The sequence below is a fragment of the Emys orbicularis genome, chromosome 4 (genome assembly GCF_028017835.1).
Source record: "Emys orbicularis isolate rEmyOrb1 chromosome 4, rEmyOrb1.hap1, whole genome shotgun sequence".
NCBI lineage: Eukaryota > Metazoa > Chordata > Testudines > Emydidae > Emys > Emys orbicularis.
Window position 1 is genome coordinate 34,971,839 of NC_088686.1, and position 20,885 is coordinate 34,992,723.

A 20,885-nucleotide genomic window follows, 5' to 3' on the forward strand; every position below is an offset into this window, starting at 1 on the left:
CAGATGGCCCATTAAATGCATAGTTGGCCAGGTGCAGATGCTTGACTTCAACTAAAAGTCAGAGTATTTGCATACACAAATTAGTTTTGAAAAGAAGGTTAAACATTTTGGAGAACTCTCTAGTAACTCAGATTTACCTCTGTCCCACACAAATCTGATGATGTTCCCTCTTTTGTATTTTGATTTATTTACACCTGAAGTGCTGAATTGTGAAACTGGGCTTATAGAATCCTTACCTAAGTAGAACCTTTGTTCACACAGATCTCTTTTTAAAGGGAGACATTTATTATTGTTGTAACTCCATTAGTTTCAGTCTGGTGGTAGGAGAGATGAATTTGACCCCAAGGGCTGGATGCTGTTGACACAATTTGGAAATTGGCACATATCCCAGTCCAACTCCTTGCTGTATCCATGTATTGTGTATTTTGTACTGCACTCATCTGACTTTTTGTTTGGGGGCGGGGGGGGGGGAACAAAATATAAACTAGAAAATGTACAAGACAAAAATGGGTATATGTTGCACCGTAGTACTAGAAAAGAGATGCCTCTGAATACTGCTTTGTATAAGAGACAAACAGAGACAAACCCCCAGACTGCAGTACACAACAAAAATAGAAGAGCAAGCTGGAAAGGCTATAGGATTACTCTGTTTAGTTAATTAATAACTTGTTGATTTTTCCAAAATATTGAATTTCCAATTTCAAGTAGCTTCAATAACTATTGAGCAAACAAATATCGGGCTCAGTCCTGCAGACAGTTACTGTTGTGCACAGCATTAATTACTTTAGAACTGCTCATGGTATTAAGCATTATACAATAGCAAATGTTTGCAGAAATGGCCTCGTATTCTGTATTAAAAATGTTTTGATAAACCTAAGAAAAGTCAATGATTTGTACTGGGGTTATCAGCACTTGCTTACTGTGGGATCCATTAACTTCCATCTGCCTTCTTGTAGTTTGCCATCAGTTGTCTTTTTAAACTTTTATTCTTCAAAATTTAATATACCACATACTTTTCTGCAGCAGTTATTAATTCATTGTCTTGTGTTCTCACCAGGCTATATTGTGCCGGAGGGAAAAAATACTACAAAAGTAGTTCTATTGGGATAGTGCCAGTCTATACTGTAGCAGGCTGTGTATCTGTTCTTTAGTGCTGATGGTTGAGTGTGTGTGTTAGTGGAGTTTGGTGATATCTGAAAATAGACTAAATTGACAATCAGAGCCAATTTACAGTAGCAGGTGGAGATCTTATTATATCTAGTTTGCAAAAGGGTAGTGTCATGGGCTTGATCTCCCACAGCAACCTTTTGGGGTGGGGCAGAGCCCTGTGCTTCAGTCCTAAGCAGTCATCAGCACAAGTCTAGATGTGGGAACCTCTGACCGAGTCCCAGGGGAGTCTACTCCTTCTGGGGCTCTTGTAGGTACCCAACATGACAAAGGAAAGCAAACAAACTACTGGAAGCTGACAGCAGGCCATCTTCCTGCAAGGGGCTTCCAGCAGTCTGTAACACAGTTCAGCACCCTCAGGCAAGTCACTGACAGGAGTTCTAAACCAGCCATTCAGGATCTGGCCCACCTTCTGTTCAGGAGGCTCAGATTGACCACCATGGCCATGCAAGCAGGCTTTGTCCTTAGCTGCTACACTCGCCAAAAGCTGAGGATAGGAGGTCTGTTCTCCTTGCAGCACTTCACCCAACTGAGCTGGGCTTCCCACCCCCTGACCTTTTTTTTTTTTTTTTAATTTTCTTTTATTAAGGCCCTTCCTCCAGGCCTGAGGTGCCTTGCAGATACAGTGGGGAAGGGCTGCTTGCGTTGATAAATGCTCTTCTTGTCCAGTGCAGGATTTGTGTACTCCATCACACATAGGCACTGTCTACCCTGCCTGACCTAGTCACACTTATCAAACCATTTACCTGGTGCTGGAGTGTCAGGGCAGGGGGGTGTTGTGTACAAGGCTGGCAGTTCCGCCTAGTGGCTATACTCTTATGTTACCCAACGGCGAGAGTCTGGTTGCTTTGCACAACATCTAGAGTCGGTGGCTGGGGTTAGGGGAACCCAGACCCACTCTGCAAGATGCCACTGATAATTTATTAATGTATTAAGGACCCTCAAGTCCATCAACATTGATGGGAATTGAGGGTGTTCAGTACCTTGTAAGATCATGCCTGTTGAATGGGGTGTTAGTTACTACCATGAAAAGTAGCAACATCAGAAAGTGGTTCAGATATTGTATAAGGGATATGCATATATGATGCCTGAATTATGCATGCAACCTTAACAAAGCCTTTTGCAACAAGATTTTTTAAAAATCTATATATTACAAAGGGCAAAGAGTCAAATAGTATGATTCCTGAATTTTTCATTCACTTCCTGTTAACTTCATTGCATTATTTACTTACTGTATACAGGATTCTGAGAAACAGCTTAAGGATTTTGTGTTAATACTGTATTTTTTAACTGTAATGGAGGTAATGTCATTAAAATATCAATGTTTAAATCATAATGTGCATCACTAGACACTGGCGTTTACCAATTCCAGCCTCTATATTAGCAAGGTAGTATGGTGTACTGGTTAGAGCACAGAACTAGGAATCGGGAGACTTGAGTCTGTTGTTGACTTCATCTGTTGACCTGTTATAAACTTAAAAAAATAATAAAAATTTACTGAGAATATCTTGTGGTATTCCCAGAATGTGAATCAGAGGCAACATAAATATAATCCCGCTCTCTTAATCACAGACCCTGGGCAAGAAGCCAAGTCAAAAACATGCCTTCATTAAATTCGCCCTTAATCGTGCTTCAGTGAGACTATCCTGAGGCTGCTAAAAGAGGGGATATAATGAAAACCTAGGACCTTTGTTTATCACAAGAGATAGATCTGCAAGACTGGGACTGAAAAAGGATCAAGTGCTGTGGTTGTGAAGCTGTTGACTGCAAACAGGATTAAAGTTGTGTGTGTGTACGCACACTTGCATGCACATTTGCACATGGCATGCATCTGTGGCACGAATGTGAGCAAAAGACATTCTAAACCAGAAACACCTTTTAAATGTTAATGCTATTAACCGTCTTCAAGGAAGTTGAGGGAATTTTTAAGAATAAACTCTTTGATTTTTTTTTTCTTTATTTCCGTTATGATTATGAAATTTCTCTTTCAAAATGAAAAATGAAGGGGCAAATCCTGCTGGTCTTGCACAAGTAGAGTCGGTTGTCACTGGAGTTATTTGTGTGAGTGAGGTGAATATTTGGCCCCAAGTTCTGAAAACACTGTGACAAGGGAGTCTATCAAAAGCTGATGAGAAATTCCTGGAGAGGGTTGGAAGGTGGCACATGCCTTTATTTATTCATGTATTTATCTTGGGTCTGGACAGGGTGGCCAACTTTCTAATCGTACCAAACCGAACACCCTAGGCCCGCCCCTTCCCTGAGGCCCTGCTTGTTACATTCCCCCTCCCTTGGTGGCTCACTCTCCCCCACCCTCACTCATTTTCACTGGTTTGGGGTGCGGGAGGGGGTGAGGGCTCTGGGGTGGGGCTGGGGATGAGGGGTGCAGGAGGGGGCTCCAGGCTAGGGGGTGGGGCTGAGGGATTCAGAGTGTGGGAGGGGGCTGCAGGTTGAGGCAGGGGGTTGGGGTGCAGAAGGGGGCGCGGGCTCTGGGCTGAGGGTGTGGGATCTGGGGTGAGGCGGGGCGGGGGATGAGAGGTTCAGGGTGTGGGAGGGGGCTCTGGGCTGGGGCAGGAGGTGAGGGCTCTGGCTGGGGGTGCGGGTTCTGGGGTGGGCCCAAGGACGAGGGGTTTGGGGTGCAGGAGGGGGCTCTGGGTTTGGGGGAGCTCAGGGCTGGGGAAGGGGTTGGAGCTTGGGGTTGGGGCGTGGGCTTACCTCGGTCAGCGGTGCAGTGGGGCTAAGGCAAACTCCCTGCCTGTCCTGGCACCGCACTGCGCCCCAGAAGCGACGGGCAGGTCCGGCTCCTTGGTGGGGGCCAGGAGGCTCCGTGCACTGCTCTCGCCACAGGCACCACCCTCGCAGCTCCCATTGGCCGCGGTTCCTGGCCAGTGGGAGTGCAGAGCCAGTGCTCAGGGTGGGGACAGCGCGTGGAGCCCCATTTCCACCCTCCCCTTCCCCCCTCCCTCCCCACAGGAGCCAGACCTGCTGGCTGCTTCCGGGGCACAGAGTGGTGCCAGAACAGATAGGGACTAGCCTGCCTTATCCCTGCAGCACCGCTGACCGGACTTTTAACAGCCTGGACGGCAGTGCTGACTGGAACCGCCAGGGTCCCTCTTCGACCGGGCATTCTGGTTGAAAACTGGACATCTGGCAACCCTATGTCTGGAGGGAGAGAGGAAGGATCAGGACACTGCAGAAGTCAGTGAGGCAGAATTCAGAGACTTGAACTGTGCACAGTCAAATTTTGTTGCCCGATATCTACAACATATCTGATCCTCCTCAGAGAAAATAAATTTTAAAATATTTGATATTCAGTGTAATGTTTTAAAAATGTTCATTTATCAGATAAATACCCCGGTAAAGGCTGTTTTAGTCTGTTACACAAACACTGTCTCAATGTTGTTGTTACTGACCTACTAATTAAAAACACTCCTAAGAAATGATATCAGAAACCACAGTGACTGATAGATTGAGCCTTGCGGCAAGCCCATGAATGAGGTTTGGCTAACACAATCATGCCCAGCAGAAAAGGATAAGCGTGACCAAACTTTGAACATGAGCAGTACTGGGTGGTGGGCTGGGATGGATGGACAAGTGTTAGGGCCCAGTCCTGCATTCTGCATGGCTGGAAGACAATACTACTTACTTCTACTGATTGTTAACCATTGATCTTTGAACTAACAAGCAATATGCATAACATACAGGCTCTTAATTGTCTGTGTTTAACTTTTTAAACCAAGAAGAAATCAGTGTTTCTTTTACTAAAACCTGTCAGGAACATAGCAAATTTGATCCTATCCAAAAGCATATTCGTTTGACACGACTCAACACCAGGGAGCTCTGGGGTTGTTACTATCTGCTATCACCCAGGATGAATTTGGGGGCAGAGCAAGCTATGGCAAGGCCAATAGATCAGCAATTCCCCTACATGCAGGAGTTTGAGGGAATGGGAGGTTTTCTCTAGTGACTATCTAAAATAACTGTTTAGTAGGTGCAGAATTTGTCCTCATGTTCTCATTTACTAAGCACAAAATAGATAAGGTTGTTGTTTCAAAAACTGATTGATAGGCAGGGATTCTTAACCTGAAAAAAGCAAAGGAATTCATGGTTAAGTCAGAACCTGAAAATAACACGTAGTTCTCTTTTTCAGAATCTATGTATTGTAATATAATTTTATAGTCACTTATACTACAATATGTTGCATCAGCTGCATTCCTTTATGTAATGGATGACTGCAGAACAGGATTTGCTGTTCTTTTGAAGCACAATAGTATGTTTATTAATATGAGCTGAGGTATGTTGAATATTTTTGCCTTTCTGTATGGTGAAGAAATGCCAGAAATTAAAAACCTGATGAATAGCTATTTGTGACAATTTTGAGGATGAGTGTGTTGCACAGAATTGACGACAGAAAGTGAGATGAGTCCTCCCCCTTTGAACAGAGAGAGAAAGTGACCTGAAATAAATATTAAAAAGAGCTACAATTTTTAGCCATCTTGACAGCTGTTTTCTATTAGCGATCAGAGTTCTCTCACAGTAATGTTCTGGTCAGTTATTTGCTGCATGTGCTCACTTACTTCATGTTTGGTTGTCTGCTAGCTACTCATCTGCTTCTGGTACAGCAACCAGTGACTCCATACCTATCTTCCCCTTCAAAATAAAACTCTTGCAGCCATGTCAGTTCAAGGAAAGGCAAAAGAATGCTCTATTTGAGACCTTATGTGATATTTGATTAGACCAGATGCCAAAATTGAGACTGTGGCAAAACAAAACCCCCTCAATATTTTGCTTTGAGGTATTATTAGAAACTGTTTTAAATAATACTTATGAAAGGTATCTTGGAATAAGTCGGAAAAATTCATCTGGGGATTAGAAAAAAGAATTACATTCTGAAAGAACTGCTTTCTGTTTCCAGTCATTGTCATAATTCCCATGACCACGGCCTTGCTCTGGTCATTCTTGTTCATAGACAACTAGAAATGAAATTATTTTAACCGTTTTGTGAATTTGTAAGTTGGTTATAAGCAAAGGTCTCCCAAAGTTAATGTTTCAAAGTACTCAGTGTTAATGTTGCTTTTGATTTTATTGTGTTTGTGTACAGCTTTTATTCAAGGTAATCGTTACAGCAATAACATTGATTACACCAGAAAAATTAGTCCTTTTATTGGGTTCCTTATATTTATTTTACCCCAGACTCAAGGAATTGTGTTTTTCATGTACTGCTGAATGAATCTAATCTCTCATGCTAGCCCAGCTACAGAATATATCAGTCGAAGAAAGACTTTACATACCAGCAATTACAGTATCTCGGGATGTAAGATTCACCAGAATAGGTGGGATCCTTGGTATGAAATAATGTTCATATTGAGAAGTGTTCCTTGTTAATAGTTAATTTGTGCTATTAAAAAAACCCATCTCCATAACTGAAGACGTTGCAAGTTAACTTAGAGCTGTTTTATCCTTTTAATGGGAGAGAAGCAAATAAAAGGAAAATGGGATGGAGAAGTCTCTGAAGCGGGGAAGTACTCCTCCTCCAGCCCTTACATTTATGGAAGAACTCACTTCAACTCAATTCTGCACATGGCTCTGTGGGGGTTTGGAGTACAAACAGGGAGTAACTTCAGAATCAGGGTCCATGCGGCCAGTAGTGTTAGCCTCCACTTATTGTCTGTAACCCCCTTGGAGTGTATTGGGGCAGCATGTAGATGCATACAGCACCACACAAGCATTGGCATTCTGCAAGATTGGAGTTTCCTTTCCCTACAAACTCCTGGGATGCATGAGATTTAGAGGCTGTGCACTCTGTCTAATGTGCGGTCCTCTAAATCCTCCCTTTGTTTTTGTTTTTTTTGTAATGTATAAGTGGAGTTTTCTGGGTCCTTTGTCACCTTTTCTTTTACCCCAAGACAGCACAATATGGCTCTTAAACTTTATGTACTGTCTGGTAATTCAGTGGTGCAAAGCATGAGCAAGACACTTCATATATCTTTTAATGGAAGGTATATGATGTGTTTTACTGTTCATCCACCAACACCCTTGGTGTGTCACTTATGCTCTTAGACTGTAAGCTCCTTGAGGGCAGGGACTGTCTCTTACTATATGCTTAGCACAGTGGGCCCTCAATCCTGATTGGGGTCTATTGGCACTTCTGTAGTGCCAATGTTAAATAATAATAATGGACAGTAATGGGAAGGGCTTGATCTTCAAGACACATTTTTCAGGAAAATGTCATTCTGCCCATTTTGATTTTTTCCCCCTGCATATCTCTAACAAAGTCCAAATTGCAAAACTGTAAAGATCCCCTGATTGCCGCTCCTAATATATCTTGGTCAGACTATAAAATTAGTCTGGTGTGTTGTCTCATTTATTTATAGTATCTTTGAGGCAGGCACCTTCTAGTTAATATAATTTTGCAATTGTTTTAGCCACCTAGAGAATAACATTCACCTTTTCTGTTCCAATCCATTTATAAGGCCTTAGTTACTGAGTGCTCCTTTTTCTAGCTTTCATCATGAGAACTCTTAATATCATATTTGATCATTTCGTATGTGACAAAATATACAGTAGGTTGTTGAAGTTGCTTATGCAATAACTAATTAGCCACCACGATCAAACCTCAGAAGAACACGTGACAGTCTGTAGTCCAAGCTATGTGACTTCTGACAGATGGGGAATTTATAATGTTATTAGTATGTTTGCAGCAGCATAACACCTTGTACCTATTAAAGAAACCTTCAGAGGCAACAGCAGAATTGGATTGAAAAGTCTTGAGAAACAAAGCTTTTCTTGATATTTGCCTTTAGATTCTCTTGAGAAGTAAAATCAAATCCAGAGATCATGGCAAGATGTAATCCTGGGGTCACAGCAAGAGTTGCAGAGTTCATGTGAGGGAAGCTTACATTTCCAGTTACTGACGCATTATCTTTATAAGTTCCTCTTCAGACAGCACAAACGCAGACTAGAAGTGACCTCAAGATATTGTACTAAAATGTATTCTCCCACACAATAAAGATAAATAACCTCCGTAAAGCAGCTTTCATCTTGAAGGATTCCACAATGCTTTACAAATTTAAGCTGATATATAAACTCAGCCTAATTCACCCATTGAAGTCAATGGAATTAAATTAGGGATGAGTTTGGCCCACTATGTGTAAGGATTTCTTCACCAACCACTTAAATGAAAGGCAGCAGCTGATTAACAGCAACAGTACACGGCAGTTTAGGACAGAACGGGAAGACTATATGGTTTCCAGTTGACACTATAGGGGGAACTGAGGTAGGCAGAATGAAATGACCAGAATTGGAATTTGGCTAGAGCACTAAGACTCAAGCTCAGTTTTTCCTGTGGTTTCTTAAGAGACTATCAAGTGAGTGAGACCTCGGGTTTATATTTCATGTACAAGGAACGACCTCCAACAAGACCTTGCCTTTTAGCACCATGAATATTCTACTGACAGAGAAGGTACAGTAGATCACGACCTACTATATCATCAGAACTGTCTCTCTTCCGCTGTCTCCCATGCAAATACTGACCAAACCCAGCTGCTTAGCTTGTGAAGTCCGTTTGCCTCAAAGCAAGGTGGCATGCATCTAGGCGATAGAGGCAACCTTTTCCCGCCTAAAATTTTGGTTTCCATATTAGTATTCACCTCTAGACCTATTTTATTAGTTCCTTTTATTTTACTATGCATTTTTTTTTCAGTGGTTCCACAATTATATAAGAGCCCAGCTATTTCTTTTCTATAATGCAGAAAGTAATTAGCTGGAAAGTAATTAAGTAGAAATTCTACAGTTCTTTTTATCTAGGTTGATTTTCTGCCCAGGAGATAAATGACGAATAAGTTGCTATAATAAACAAACTTCACTACAGTGTTAATCTCAGAAGCTTAACATATTTTAAGAATTATGTCATGTCACTTTTTTTAGGATTGTGTAATGTCTTGTGCTACTATTAACAGACTTTTTTAGCAATGAGTAAAAAATGATTCTATTTTAATCATCACCAGTATTCCAGAGTGCACTACCTCTGCTGAGAATTCATAAGGCCAAATGCTACCCTTGAAGCCAAAAGAAGGCTTGCATGTGAATCAGAAGACACGATTTGGCACATAGTGTTTTATTTGCCTTTAATCTGTTTATTCTGGGCATTCAAGTGTAAACATTTGGGGGGCGGGGAAGGTTATTTAAATGCACACAATTACACTCAATCATAAGTAAGAGTGGACACATTTCCTTATTTGTGGTCATAACTTCGATCTGTCTTTATGCAACAACATAAGGGGCCTGCTTTTTAAAGAAACTGAGTGAAAACTTCAGGCAGTCAGCACCTCCGAAAAACCAAGATACTTATTCAATATAGATTTAGGTGCTTATTTTGAGTCTGACAGGTTTGAAATTTTTGGCATATTTAGCCCAAATCTCAAGGGCCCGCCCCGTCCCCCTTTAAATTACAATCCATTTTCTTTTTCATGACTTAGATTAAGTCTACAGATCAAACCAAGTCAAATGGTTTTCTAGGCATTGTCACATATATCCATTGGGTCAGTTTTCATGAATGTTCATATGATTCGGGGAGATAGGGACACAGACAGACACACACACACACATTTTGACAATAGGCTGCATTGGTTCAGTAGTGGTGACCAAAATACTGCTAGGTTTCAATGTCCAGCTTTAAACATTGCACTGATCCTAAAGATTAGTGGCAGCCCCTAGCTGTTACTATAATTGCTAGGCCAGCTAAATGCATTAGTACTTGGGCAGATGGACTGGACCAGTAGTAAGAATAGGCTTACATACACAAGCTTTTCACAGCAGCAGGTGCGATCTGGCAGCTTTTGGCCTATACTTCAACTTTAATTGAGGTATGAGTCTACATTATTGTAGTTGTATTCCTGTAGTTCACCTACCTTACTTTGTTTTAATGTAATTTTACATAAAAGGCTGTTAAGTAGCAAATTCTAACAGTCAGAAGTTAGGAAATGCTATAATTAAGGTTGCCCATGTAACTTTAATTCTGCTCCTTGTGTGTGCACATTATAGTATGTAGTCAGCGAGCATGTCTATACAAACAATTAGACCATGGCAAGCTGGGCTGTGACTCTACCCCACACTAGCTTGCAGCACACTACCTGTCTTTATGTACCTTGCTGATGTGAGTCTCCGTCAAAGCCTATGCGCATCTGCAGGGTGCACACGGACTTTTAGTCCGCTCTAGGCTAATGCGGGGCACTTTCACATCCCCACTTGCTACGGTCTAGCTGTTTGTATAGAAAAGCCCTTTAATTACATGATCATCAACACTTTTTTTCATAGGATCCATGCCTCATTCAGTGCCCAATGGACATTGATGGGGTCATTCAATGGGTAGCTGTTCAATACTTTTTTTTATCCTCTTCATTCAGTGTGTGGCTTTGTCCCTGTGTGGTGTTTATTGCACACCATCCAAACACTGCACTGAACCCAAAATTATCATCTTCCTGAGTTTTTCTAGGGTGCTTTCATCCTAGTACCTTACATCCAGACCCACAAAGGGACTTAGGCATTATGATTCTGAGCATCGCAGCCCCTGACTTTTAGATCCCTAGAAAATCACAGAATATCACTGCAATCTGCAAAGCCTGAATTAGGCACCTAGGCACCCTGTACAATGAATGGGGGGAGAGAGGCATCTCTTACTGCAATCCGCAAAGCCAGCATACTATGCAGGGAGCCGACTAAGCTAGCCAATGGGAGATGCTGACCGCAGGGGTGTGTGCAAACCGCAGTCCTGTCACAGAGAGAGGCTCTTAAAGTAGGCTGCAGTGTGGCATCGATCTCTGCTAGTGATCCAAGAACCAGGGAAGATAGGCATTCCTAAATTCCATGAGGGGCCAGGAACAAAACAGTTGGGGGAGGAGGACTTTCTTGATAAGCTTTAGCCTAGTCAGTCGATAGTGTACTCACCCAAGATGTGGGAGATCCTGGATTCAAGTCCCCCCTCCTTCTGAGGGGGAGAAGGGATTTGAACAGGGATCAGCCACTTCTCAGGTGAGTGCCCTAACTCAGTGGTTCTCAACCAGGGGTACATGTATCCCTGGGGGTACTAAAAGGTCTTCCAGGGGGTACATCAACTCATCTAGATATTTGCCTAGTTTTACAACAGGCTACATAAAAGCACTAACAAAGTTAATGCAAACTAAAATTTCATAGACAATGATTTGTTTATATTGCTCTGCATACTATACACTGAAATGTAAGTACAATATTTATATTCCAGTTGATTTATTTTATATTTCTATGGTAAAAATGAGAGAGTAAGCAATTTTTCAGTAATAGTGTGCTGTGACACTTTTGTATTTTTGTCTGATTTTGTAAGTTTTTAAGTGAGGTGAAACTTGGGGGTACATGAGAATTCGGATTCTTGAAAGGGGTACAGTCATCTGGAAAGGTTGAGAGCCACTGCCCTATCTATTAGGTTATAGAGTTATTTAACTCTTCACTTGCCCAATTAATATTTAGTTATTCAGTTAGTTAACTAACAACTTCAATAGGAGAGACTGAGGGAGACCCATATAAGAGTATCCTAAAGTCCAGTGGCTAGAGCAATCGCCTGAGAGGTAACAGATCTCTGTTCAAATCACTTCTCTCCCTCAAGAAAAGTGGGGCTTGAACTGGGGGTTTCCCACATCCTGGGTGAGTCCCCCATCCATTAGCACAACCACAAAAGGCACATCTCTGACACCAAGTCAACACCCTGGACAAATTTCAAGTCCCTGCTGCAAAGCATGGAGGTTCTAAAGCTTCCCAGTGAAACAGTTTTACATATTCTTTGAACATGGGCAAACACGTTTTTTCCTACTCCCATTCTCAGAAATGACTGACCCTTTTAGTATGGGGAGGATGGGGGGAAATCAACTTGAGGCAGACTCTTGGCATAGGATGTTTCAGCCCTGGCAGTTAACATTGCAAAGTTATAAGGAACTGGAAACGTGGTCTTTTAAAGAAAAGTGTTAGGCAGTCTATAGGTGTTTCTACCTGCACCATCTATAACAGTGCATGTGTATAAACCACTTGGGGAAATTCCTTACTGCCACTGATACCAATGCACAACATTGATGCTTTATATTAATCACTATTATAATAAAAATACTGATGGCTTGTCTGATTTTTAGATTGACATTTTATACCCATGTCCGGGCTCATCGAGGACCCAATTCTGAAATCGTTACTCACAGGAATAAAGACTGCCAAATCAGACATTATTGATCACTTCTTGTATGATGTGAAATTTAGATTTGAATGAGTCTGATTCTGCATCATGAAGTTAATGCTGCATCATGAAATGTAAACTTTTACTACCAAGAATATTATTTATTTATGTGAATAGTCTTATCAAAGTCAACGAGAATGCTCACAATAATAAAAGCTGGTGGTGTTTTTGGAATAGGGCTGTTAATTTATATATTAGGCAACCAAAAGTGTTTTCTTCAACTACCTGGGTTTGTTTTGTTATTTCAAATATTTAATATGGCATGCTATTACTGTTAAAAATATTTCAATGCTCCTGGTAGTTTTGAATCCTAAGACTATAGGTTTATAAAGCTGTGTTAAACTGTTTTTAATCCTGTATCTCTAGCCTTTTGTGAAGATGGAGACAGTGCCAGGTTCACGATATATGCACTTTATCTGGTATTGCAATACTGACATGATTTGATCATTGAATTGCTTCCCTCTTTTTCAGATTACTTATTTCAGTCTGTGGTATTACAATAAGCAGAACCAGCGCCGGTGGGTAGATTTGGACAAGCCTCTAAAAAAGCAACTGGACAAATATGCTTTGGAGCCGACGGTATATTTTGGAGTGGTGTTTTATGTGCCTACTGTTTCTCAGCTTCAGCAGGAGATTACCAGGTAAACTGCACAAGTTTTTAAATTCAGCTTTTAACATTCTAACGTATGAATCTTCTTAAAATAGACATAATTGCCTGATTTCCAACCTTTTTAAAAATGGAAATGCAGACTTAAGGCAGAAACTGTGCCCAAACTGTGGCATTTATTATCCTTTTAGTGTATTTAGACTATATAACAGGGATCGGCAACCTTTGGCACGCGGCCCGTCAAGGAAATCTGCTGGCGGGCCAGGACGGTTTGTTTATCTGCAGCGACCACAGGTTCGGCCGATCGCAGCTCCCATTGGCCGCGGTTCGCCGCTCCAGGCCAATGGGGGCTGCGGGACGCGGCATGGGCCGAGGGATATGCTGGCTGCCGCTTCCTGCAGCCCCCATTGGCCTGGAACGGCAAACTGCGGCCAGTGGGAGCTGCAATCGGCCGAACCTGTGGACGCTGCAGGTAAACAAACCGGCCCGGCCCGCCAGCAGATTTCCCTGATGGGCAGTGTGCCAAAGGTTGCCGATCCCTGCTATATAATAATGGAGTTACTCTTGAGATGAATTTTCCCAATGACCTTATGAGTCCATTGGAGCCTAGTAAAGTTACTCACAGACATGCTTGCACGATCAGCCTTTCAATTATTATAGGCTTTTCTTTCAGAGGAATACTTTGCTTCAGGAAACCAATCCAACACTTACTACCTGAAGAGCTGATAGAGGCAAGTTGTCCTGTTGTCAGCACACTCTGGTATTCATAAACCATATTTGCAAAGTCCCATCTAAGGCATAGTGTGATTATAGATAATAAAGATGGATATCAGATAGGAAATTGTGCATCCATTTCCACTGTTGCTTTGTGAATTCACTGATCACAGGCACAAGTGCCAGGAAGTGCTGTTAATTGTAAAGGAGAATCCAGTTCAGCATGTTCACTGATCAGCTCTTCATATGGTGAATATCAGCCCAGATGAGAGTGCTTGGGTGGCTAATAGGCTTGTGTTTTCAGGGAGCTGACAACCAGTTAAGCACAAGCAAGACTCCCTCACACTGAAGGCAGAGGGGTAACGAGATGACTCTCAGTCCTGGTTACCCTGAGAACTGTCACAACATTAACTACAGGCTGCTATGCTTTAATGCAGTGGGGTGTCTCAGAATACATCCTGCAGCTCCACCATATTATACGGTGCAGTACAAGTCCTGTTGACTTTGGTTCTCATTTTGCATGGGAAAAGCTGTACGCTTGTTTTCTTTATAAAAGGTTAAAATGCACGGTGGGCTGTTTTTCAGTTGTTTCCCAGGTTTGTAAGGGCCTGATCCAACTCCAAGACATGGAGTATTTCCATCAACTTTAACAGGTATTGGATTAGGTCCTAAGCTTGGTATAGGATTCCACAGGTTGATGTATCAGGAATTGTTTCAGCAAGATCAAAATATTAAAAGCTTTCACTTCGATTAGGCAGTTTTCTAATTCAGTGGAATGAAACTGCCAGTATTTCTAATATAGACATTCTTAGCAGACACAGAGGCTGTAAACTTTCTAGTGCAATAGCTCAGTAATGTTGCAATATACTGCCATGCATGAGACCTGAGTTCAGGTGCAAACTCTGTGTTCCTATACTGTGGGCAGCTAGATATAAAGGACTAGATTGTTATCTAATTCACATCAGTTAAGATGGGAATTAACTTCAGAGAAGTTCATGGAGTTGCTTACTCCTGCTCTATACCAGAATCTGGTCCAAAGAGTGTTAAACAAGTGGTATATTTGCAGGGCTGGCCCACAACATTTTGGCACCTGAGGAGGGGAGCTCAAATGACGCCCTATACCCCCTCGCTTGGGCCAAAACTTTGAAAGGTCTCAATTCTGCCTTCTTCCTGTTCTACTCCTCTCATGGTACTGCTTTGCTACCTACCCCAATAAAGGAGAACTAACAACTTAAAATGCCTTGTTCAAAAATTTTAAGTAACACTTAACTTTCAAATGCCTGAACAGCAAATGTAACTTTTCTTGTCTGCATAGTAAACACTGGCATTTTTATCTGTTTGAATAATCAAAGTGGTGCTTTCTGTGCATTCTTGGTTGCAAAGATTTGAACTGCTTCCTGCTGAAGGTCCACAGTCTGGGCCAGCTCATGCTCTATTGAGATGGTTGCAAGGCCGACCAGCCTCTCCTGTGTCATTGTGGAGCATAGATGTGTTTTTATTAACTTCAGCTTGGAGAAGCTGCGTTCTCCACTGGCAACTGTTACAGGAAGTGTTAGAAGTATGCACAGAGCAACAAAAGCATTTGGAAAGAGGGTGGTCATCTTATTTGTGCACATATATTCCAGAACAGCCTTCGGAGTTGATCCTGCTGAAATGTATCTTGAAAGGGCTTTCAGTTCATCACCTAAATCACTCGCATCAATATCGCTCATGTCATCATGTGTCAACACTGTCTCTAGTGCCCTGCATTGCTGGTGTAGGTCTTCTTCAGGTATAGTGAGGAGTTTTGGAATATCATACAACATCCTAAATATACTGCTGTGTTCCCTGAACTGCATGAAACGTTCTTCAACTGATGGTATTGCACAATCTAGCGCTTGGTTAAAGAATTCAACTTTCAATTGTTGTTTGGGGTCTCTTATGGGATTATCCTGTGCCTCGTAATCAAAATGTCGTCTTCGGCGACTCTTGAATGGGTGGGAAAATAGCTTCAGTGTGAAGTTCCTCTGCCAACTTCTGTGTACTCTTCAGAACGTTTTGAAATCCCTCATCTGACCAGTAAGACTGTAGGTATGACTTTGCTTTGTCCAGTTGTTCCATTGCTCCAGATATCAAGGTCAACACCTTGGAGTCTCTTGCTTACAACATTTATTTCAAACAGCATGTCATACCACAACACTAAGCCCACACAGAAATTTGAAGTTATGTATGTTTCTGGTGATTCCATTTCCCTCTGCCACTGTTCTCCCACGAACAATTCCTGTCATAGCATTATCCTCTATAATGGCAACTATGGCATCATCTATCTTCCCAATTTGGTGTTTGATAGGCTTTATCGCCTCCACTCGACATTCCCATCGTGTGGCACTCAGTGGTTTCAGTTTCAGAGAGGATGTTCCCAGATGTTGCTTCAAACTTTGCCATTGATGAGTTGATGCAGAGAAAAATACATAGATGCTTTGAATTACATTAAAAAATTCAGCAGCCTCACTAGAAGCTGATGCTGCATCACTGACCACTAATTTCAATGAATGAGAACTGCATGGGACAAAATAGCTCGAGGGTTTAACTCTTGGATCCGTGTCTGCACTCCTCTGTTTTTTCCTCTCATGTTGGCACCATTATCGTAGCCCTGACCTCTCATGTCAGCTATCACAATTCCCATATCTTCCAGCTTTTTAAGAAGAACATTTGTCATACCAGCCCCTGTAGTATCATCAATGTCAATAAATTCTAGAAAATGCTCTGGCAGTCACCATTGCAGGGACATTTTCACTAGGTTCTGTTGTTGTTACAAAAGGCACTATTAAAGTCATTTATTCCGTATGGCTGATGTCAGGTGTGCAGTCCAGAATAACAGAGTAATATCTTTCTGACTTCAGATCTGCCACAATCTTCTGTTTGACTTTTGTTGCCAGTAACTGTATGATCTCATTTTGAATTGGTTTTCCAAGGTAGTGGTGTGTATACGTTTCTTGGGTGGTGACTCTTCTTAGATGCTCCTGGAGTACAGCATCAAACTCCGCCATCAGCTCCACAATTTTAAGGAAGTTTCCATTGTTTGGCACATACAGCTGATCTGAAGTGCCACGCAGTGCTAGGTTTTGGGTAGCAAGCATTCTCACAATGGCAATGAGCCTTTTCAGAACATTTTGCCAGTAAAGAGACACTGATGCAATCTTCTCTTGATGCTGATCATCTATGGTGGCCTTTAACCTTAGTCTCATCTCAAGCTCTTTCCACCTATGGAATGCTCTCTGGTGATTTGCTGCCTTCTCATGGCATGCCAGATTTCTAGCCAGATTTTTCCAGTCCTTTGTTCCTGTAGAACCCAATGTGGCTGGAACATTAGACTGGAAGAGTTTGCAACAAAAACAGTATGCAGCATTCTGGGTTTTTGAGTACATAAGCCATGGCCTCTCCACTTTGTCACCATTGGGGATTTCACGCCAGTAATGTGTTGGATGGTGTAGCGATGTGGGACTTACCCCTGCGGCGCCTCCTGCTGGTCGTCTCGGGAATTAGCTTGTTTCCAGCATTGGAGCGCCCTCTGCAGGCCGGTGTCCCGCTGCCACTTGGCCCCCGTGCCCCTCCCTGGACTCCGGTGCCCCTTTATCTGGGGTGCTGCCCCCTGGCAGTACACCCCTCAGTCTCAGGGTCTCCCCTCCCCAGGGAACCCCCACCCCCATCCCCACCTTGCCTCAGGTTCTAGTGGCGCCCCCCCCACAGTCTGGCACCTGAGGCAGCCGCCTCAGTTCGCCTCATGGTAAGGCCAGCCCTGTATATTTGGCATATCGAAGGGAGTGCAAGGCCCACATTTGAGGGAAGTTGCCCATAATAAGATGGGGTAGTTGTATGAGCATCATATATTCCTTTAGCAGGTGTCTTGCAGGAAGAACAAAAAACCTACTGCCTGGTTAGGGTGATTTCCTTTTAAACAAATGGGGAGGGATAGCTCAGTGGTTTGAGCATTGGCTTGCTAAACCAAGGGTTGTGAGTTCAATCCTTGAGGGGGCCATTTAGGGATATGGGGCAAAAATCTGTTGGGTGATTTAATTGGGGATTGGCCCTGCTTTGAGCAGGGGGTTGGACTAGATGATCTCTTGAGGTCCCTTCCAACCGTAGTATTCTATGATTCTAAAGGGTTGTGTGTGTTTTGGGAGCAAAGGATTTTAGTCCCAGCTCTATTTGTGTGTGATTTATGTAGCACTGGTATCTATTGTCATATAGCACATGGCTCTGTTCTTGTGGGAGGGGAAAATAGTAGAGAATACGTTAAAAGGTTGCCGTATTTAATAGTCTTTGGTAAAGATGGAAAACATCTGTTTTCATGTGTTTAGTCTGACATGCATTTATTTATTGTTTCTAATGGCATGATGTACCTCCTGAAATGTAAAAAGACAAGATCCCTGCCCCCAGGAACTCTTAAACTATTGTTCAATGTGATGTTGTAAAACAGTTAGGGGGACAGGGACAATACCAATAAAATTATGCAGTTAGGCCCTCATGCTGAAAAAACTTGTGTGCTTTATTTGACTTCAGATGGGACTGCTCAAGTGAGTAAAGTTGAGCACATGCTTAAGTGTTTGCAATATTGAGCAAGGGCTAATGTACCGCATGAGGAAGTTTAAACTTTTAAAAAATGTATATATTCAGAGTAAATAAATGTTTTAGTCAGCTACATTTATGTAGGTTGTACTACAGCAGTAGTAGGTTTTAAGGAAGTACTTTGAGGAGAGGCTGGTGGCTTGCTGGACTTCCTCAGAAAGCATGTTCCCTGCGTAGGGAATGGCATGGAAGAATGCAAGAAGGTGGTTGTGGGAAAGTGATGTCCTTGATGAATGGAGGAATGACACAGGTAGAGACCAGGTTGGATAAATTGGATGAGAGACCCGGTTGAAGGGAATGGATTATGTACGGCCTTAAAGGGGATGACATATAGCTTGCAGTGGATGTACTGGAGAAGCAAGAATCAAAGTGATTCAAAGGGAGGAGTGATGTCAGATTGACCATCGGGGATTGTTTTGACCAGCAGCAGTGTTCTGAATGGCCTGAAGAGAAGTGGTGTGATTGTCAGAGAGGCGAGAGAAGAAGTGGTTATAGGAATTAAATAGCACGATGAGGAGGACATGAGTACGTTTTTGATGTCTGGGCAGGCAGGAGAGATCAGATCCTGGAGATGTGTTGAAAGAAGTGGCAGGATATGGATACACTATAGGGTGAGGGAGGAGCTGAAGATGAACACTAAGTTATGGGACTGAGTGACAAGGAGGATTGTGGTCTCCTCAATAATGAGAGAGTGAGGGAAGGGGAGGGGATTTGGAAGGAACGATGCATGCAAATTCATTGGCTTCCAAAAGATTTTTTGGCTATATTGTACTGAAACAAAAATGAAAAAGCTGACATGGATTTTTTTTTTTTTTTTTTTGTAGATACCAGTATTATTTGCAATTGAAGAAAGATATCTTGGAGGGAAACATTCCTTGCACATTAGAGCAAGCAATTCATCTGGCTGGCTTAGCTGTTCAAGGTAAACAAAGGAATTTCACTAAGTAAATTTTAGGGATGGTGATTTGAGATATTTGGATGCATATTTTATATTTGTTGCTTACACGAACACCCCCTGTTATGGTAGATACTCTGTATGTAGTTATGTGGCTCTATACCTGCCTTTTTTGTAAAATACATGATATTTGCTTTGAATTTATAATAATTTAATGCCCCTACATTATGGTGCCTCAGCACTTAGTTGGTCATTAAGAGCTTGATCCTCAAAACTGTATTAACTTCAGTGGGACTTACCCAAAGCCACAGAGGGAGTCAGTGGCCCAGGAGTTCCTGGCTCTCAGTCATGTGCTCAGACCACTAGACCTCATTGCTTCTCAACTGCTGCAATCTCCTCCTGTTGGTTTAGGAGCAGGAGAGGGGGATGCATTTTAATAATTAAGAATGTGTCTGTACACCCATATTCTTTTCTCCATGTTGTGTCTCACGCCAACTCCCCCTACGCCTGTAATGTGCTTGCAGAGCTAGTCCACAGGACCGTTACCCCACATTCAAATCTCTCCCGAAGACCCCCTTCTGCCATGATGCCTACAAGAAATTAGCCATTTAATGTTGGCTAGTTGGGGGGCAGGTTGGATAGGTTATACATATATTTAAAAAAACCTAGAAACCCCCAGAACTAACAGTTTATCTGTCTTCCCCATGACCAGACTAATTATATGTAGTCTTCCATTCCCACAACCTTTGCTTGCATTTTGTCTTCCAATATAACTACTAATAGTTTGTAAAACCACCAGCATTGGCCGGGGACTTGGGGACTTGTGTAGTACATGAAACTTGTAGTTGATTTTTTAAAAATTAACTAAGTGTACATATTGATAGCATCACATTTAAAGAAGAGAATCTGTTTTTCTGCTTTGTTTACCAGTGAAATAGGGTGAATTAAAAATACCTTATGTATGTAAAATCAGTTTTTTGTAGTGCAGGCTAGCCCTTTAATACTCTTCATCTACCAAGTTCTTGCTTACTCATTTTATGCTCTTGGGAGAGTATAAATGTGTCTCTGCTCAGTGAGTTGTTTATGGGAATCTTTCTCAATATAATCCTCTTCTCAGATGGAAAATATTTTATCCTGTAACTTTTGCATTCTTCATTTGATCTGGCAGGGTTGTAAGAGAGGAATTGTATGTGTTAGTAACACACTGAAAAACCGGTGTAGAATAGTAGATCTTTTGGATTGGTACTGCTTGATAACTAAGGTGACTTATAAGGTGGGTCAGTTGCTTTTACCAGGAACACGCACACTTGGATTTTGGCAAGTTGGTGATTTGTCATTGTCCCCACTGAGGAATACCACAGCAATTTGTGATTTTAATAGTAACAGTAAATCCGTTCCGAACACTAGTCTGATCATGAGTATAGTATTAACTTAATCTAAAATGGCTGAAGTCTCCTTTCAATGTGAGTACTAGCCCACACAATACTATTCATTCTCAGTTAAAGACTGTTGTCTAAGTACTTTTCTTCGCTGAGACTTCTAAATAAGAGCTATATTTTTGTGAGTTATAGTTGTATATGAAAATATGGAACAGACGTTCAGCAGAAGCTCTGGTCCCTTGAGACCTTTTCTCCTGAAGATTAATT

The 20,885-nt window shown here is 42.0% G+C and overlaps 1 protein-coding gene across 1 annotated transcript in view; it reads left to right on the forward strand.

The window, feature by feature from the left end:
• The window catches only part of PTPN21 (protein tyrosine phosphatase non-receptor type 21), a 51,996-nt gene that overhangs the window by 1,801 nt on the left and 29,310 nt on the right, over nucleotides 1-20,885 (forward strand). Inside the window, exons 2-3 of the mRNA XM_065403679.1 lie at nucleotides 12,887-13,056; nucleotides 19,169-19,266. Coding sequence (XP_065259751.1) covers nucleotides 12,887-13,056; nucleotides 19,169-19,266 — 268 coding nt within the window. The remainder of the gene's footprint in view (nucleotides 1-12,886; nucleotides 13,057-19,168; nucleotides 19,267-20,885) is intronic.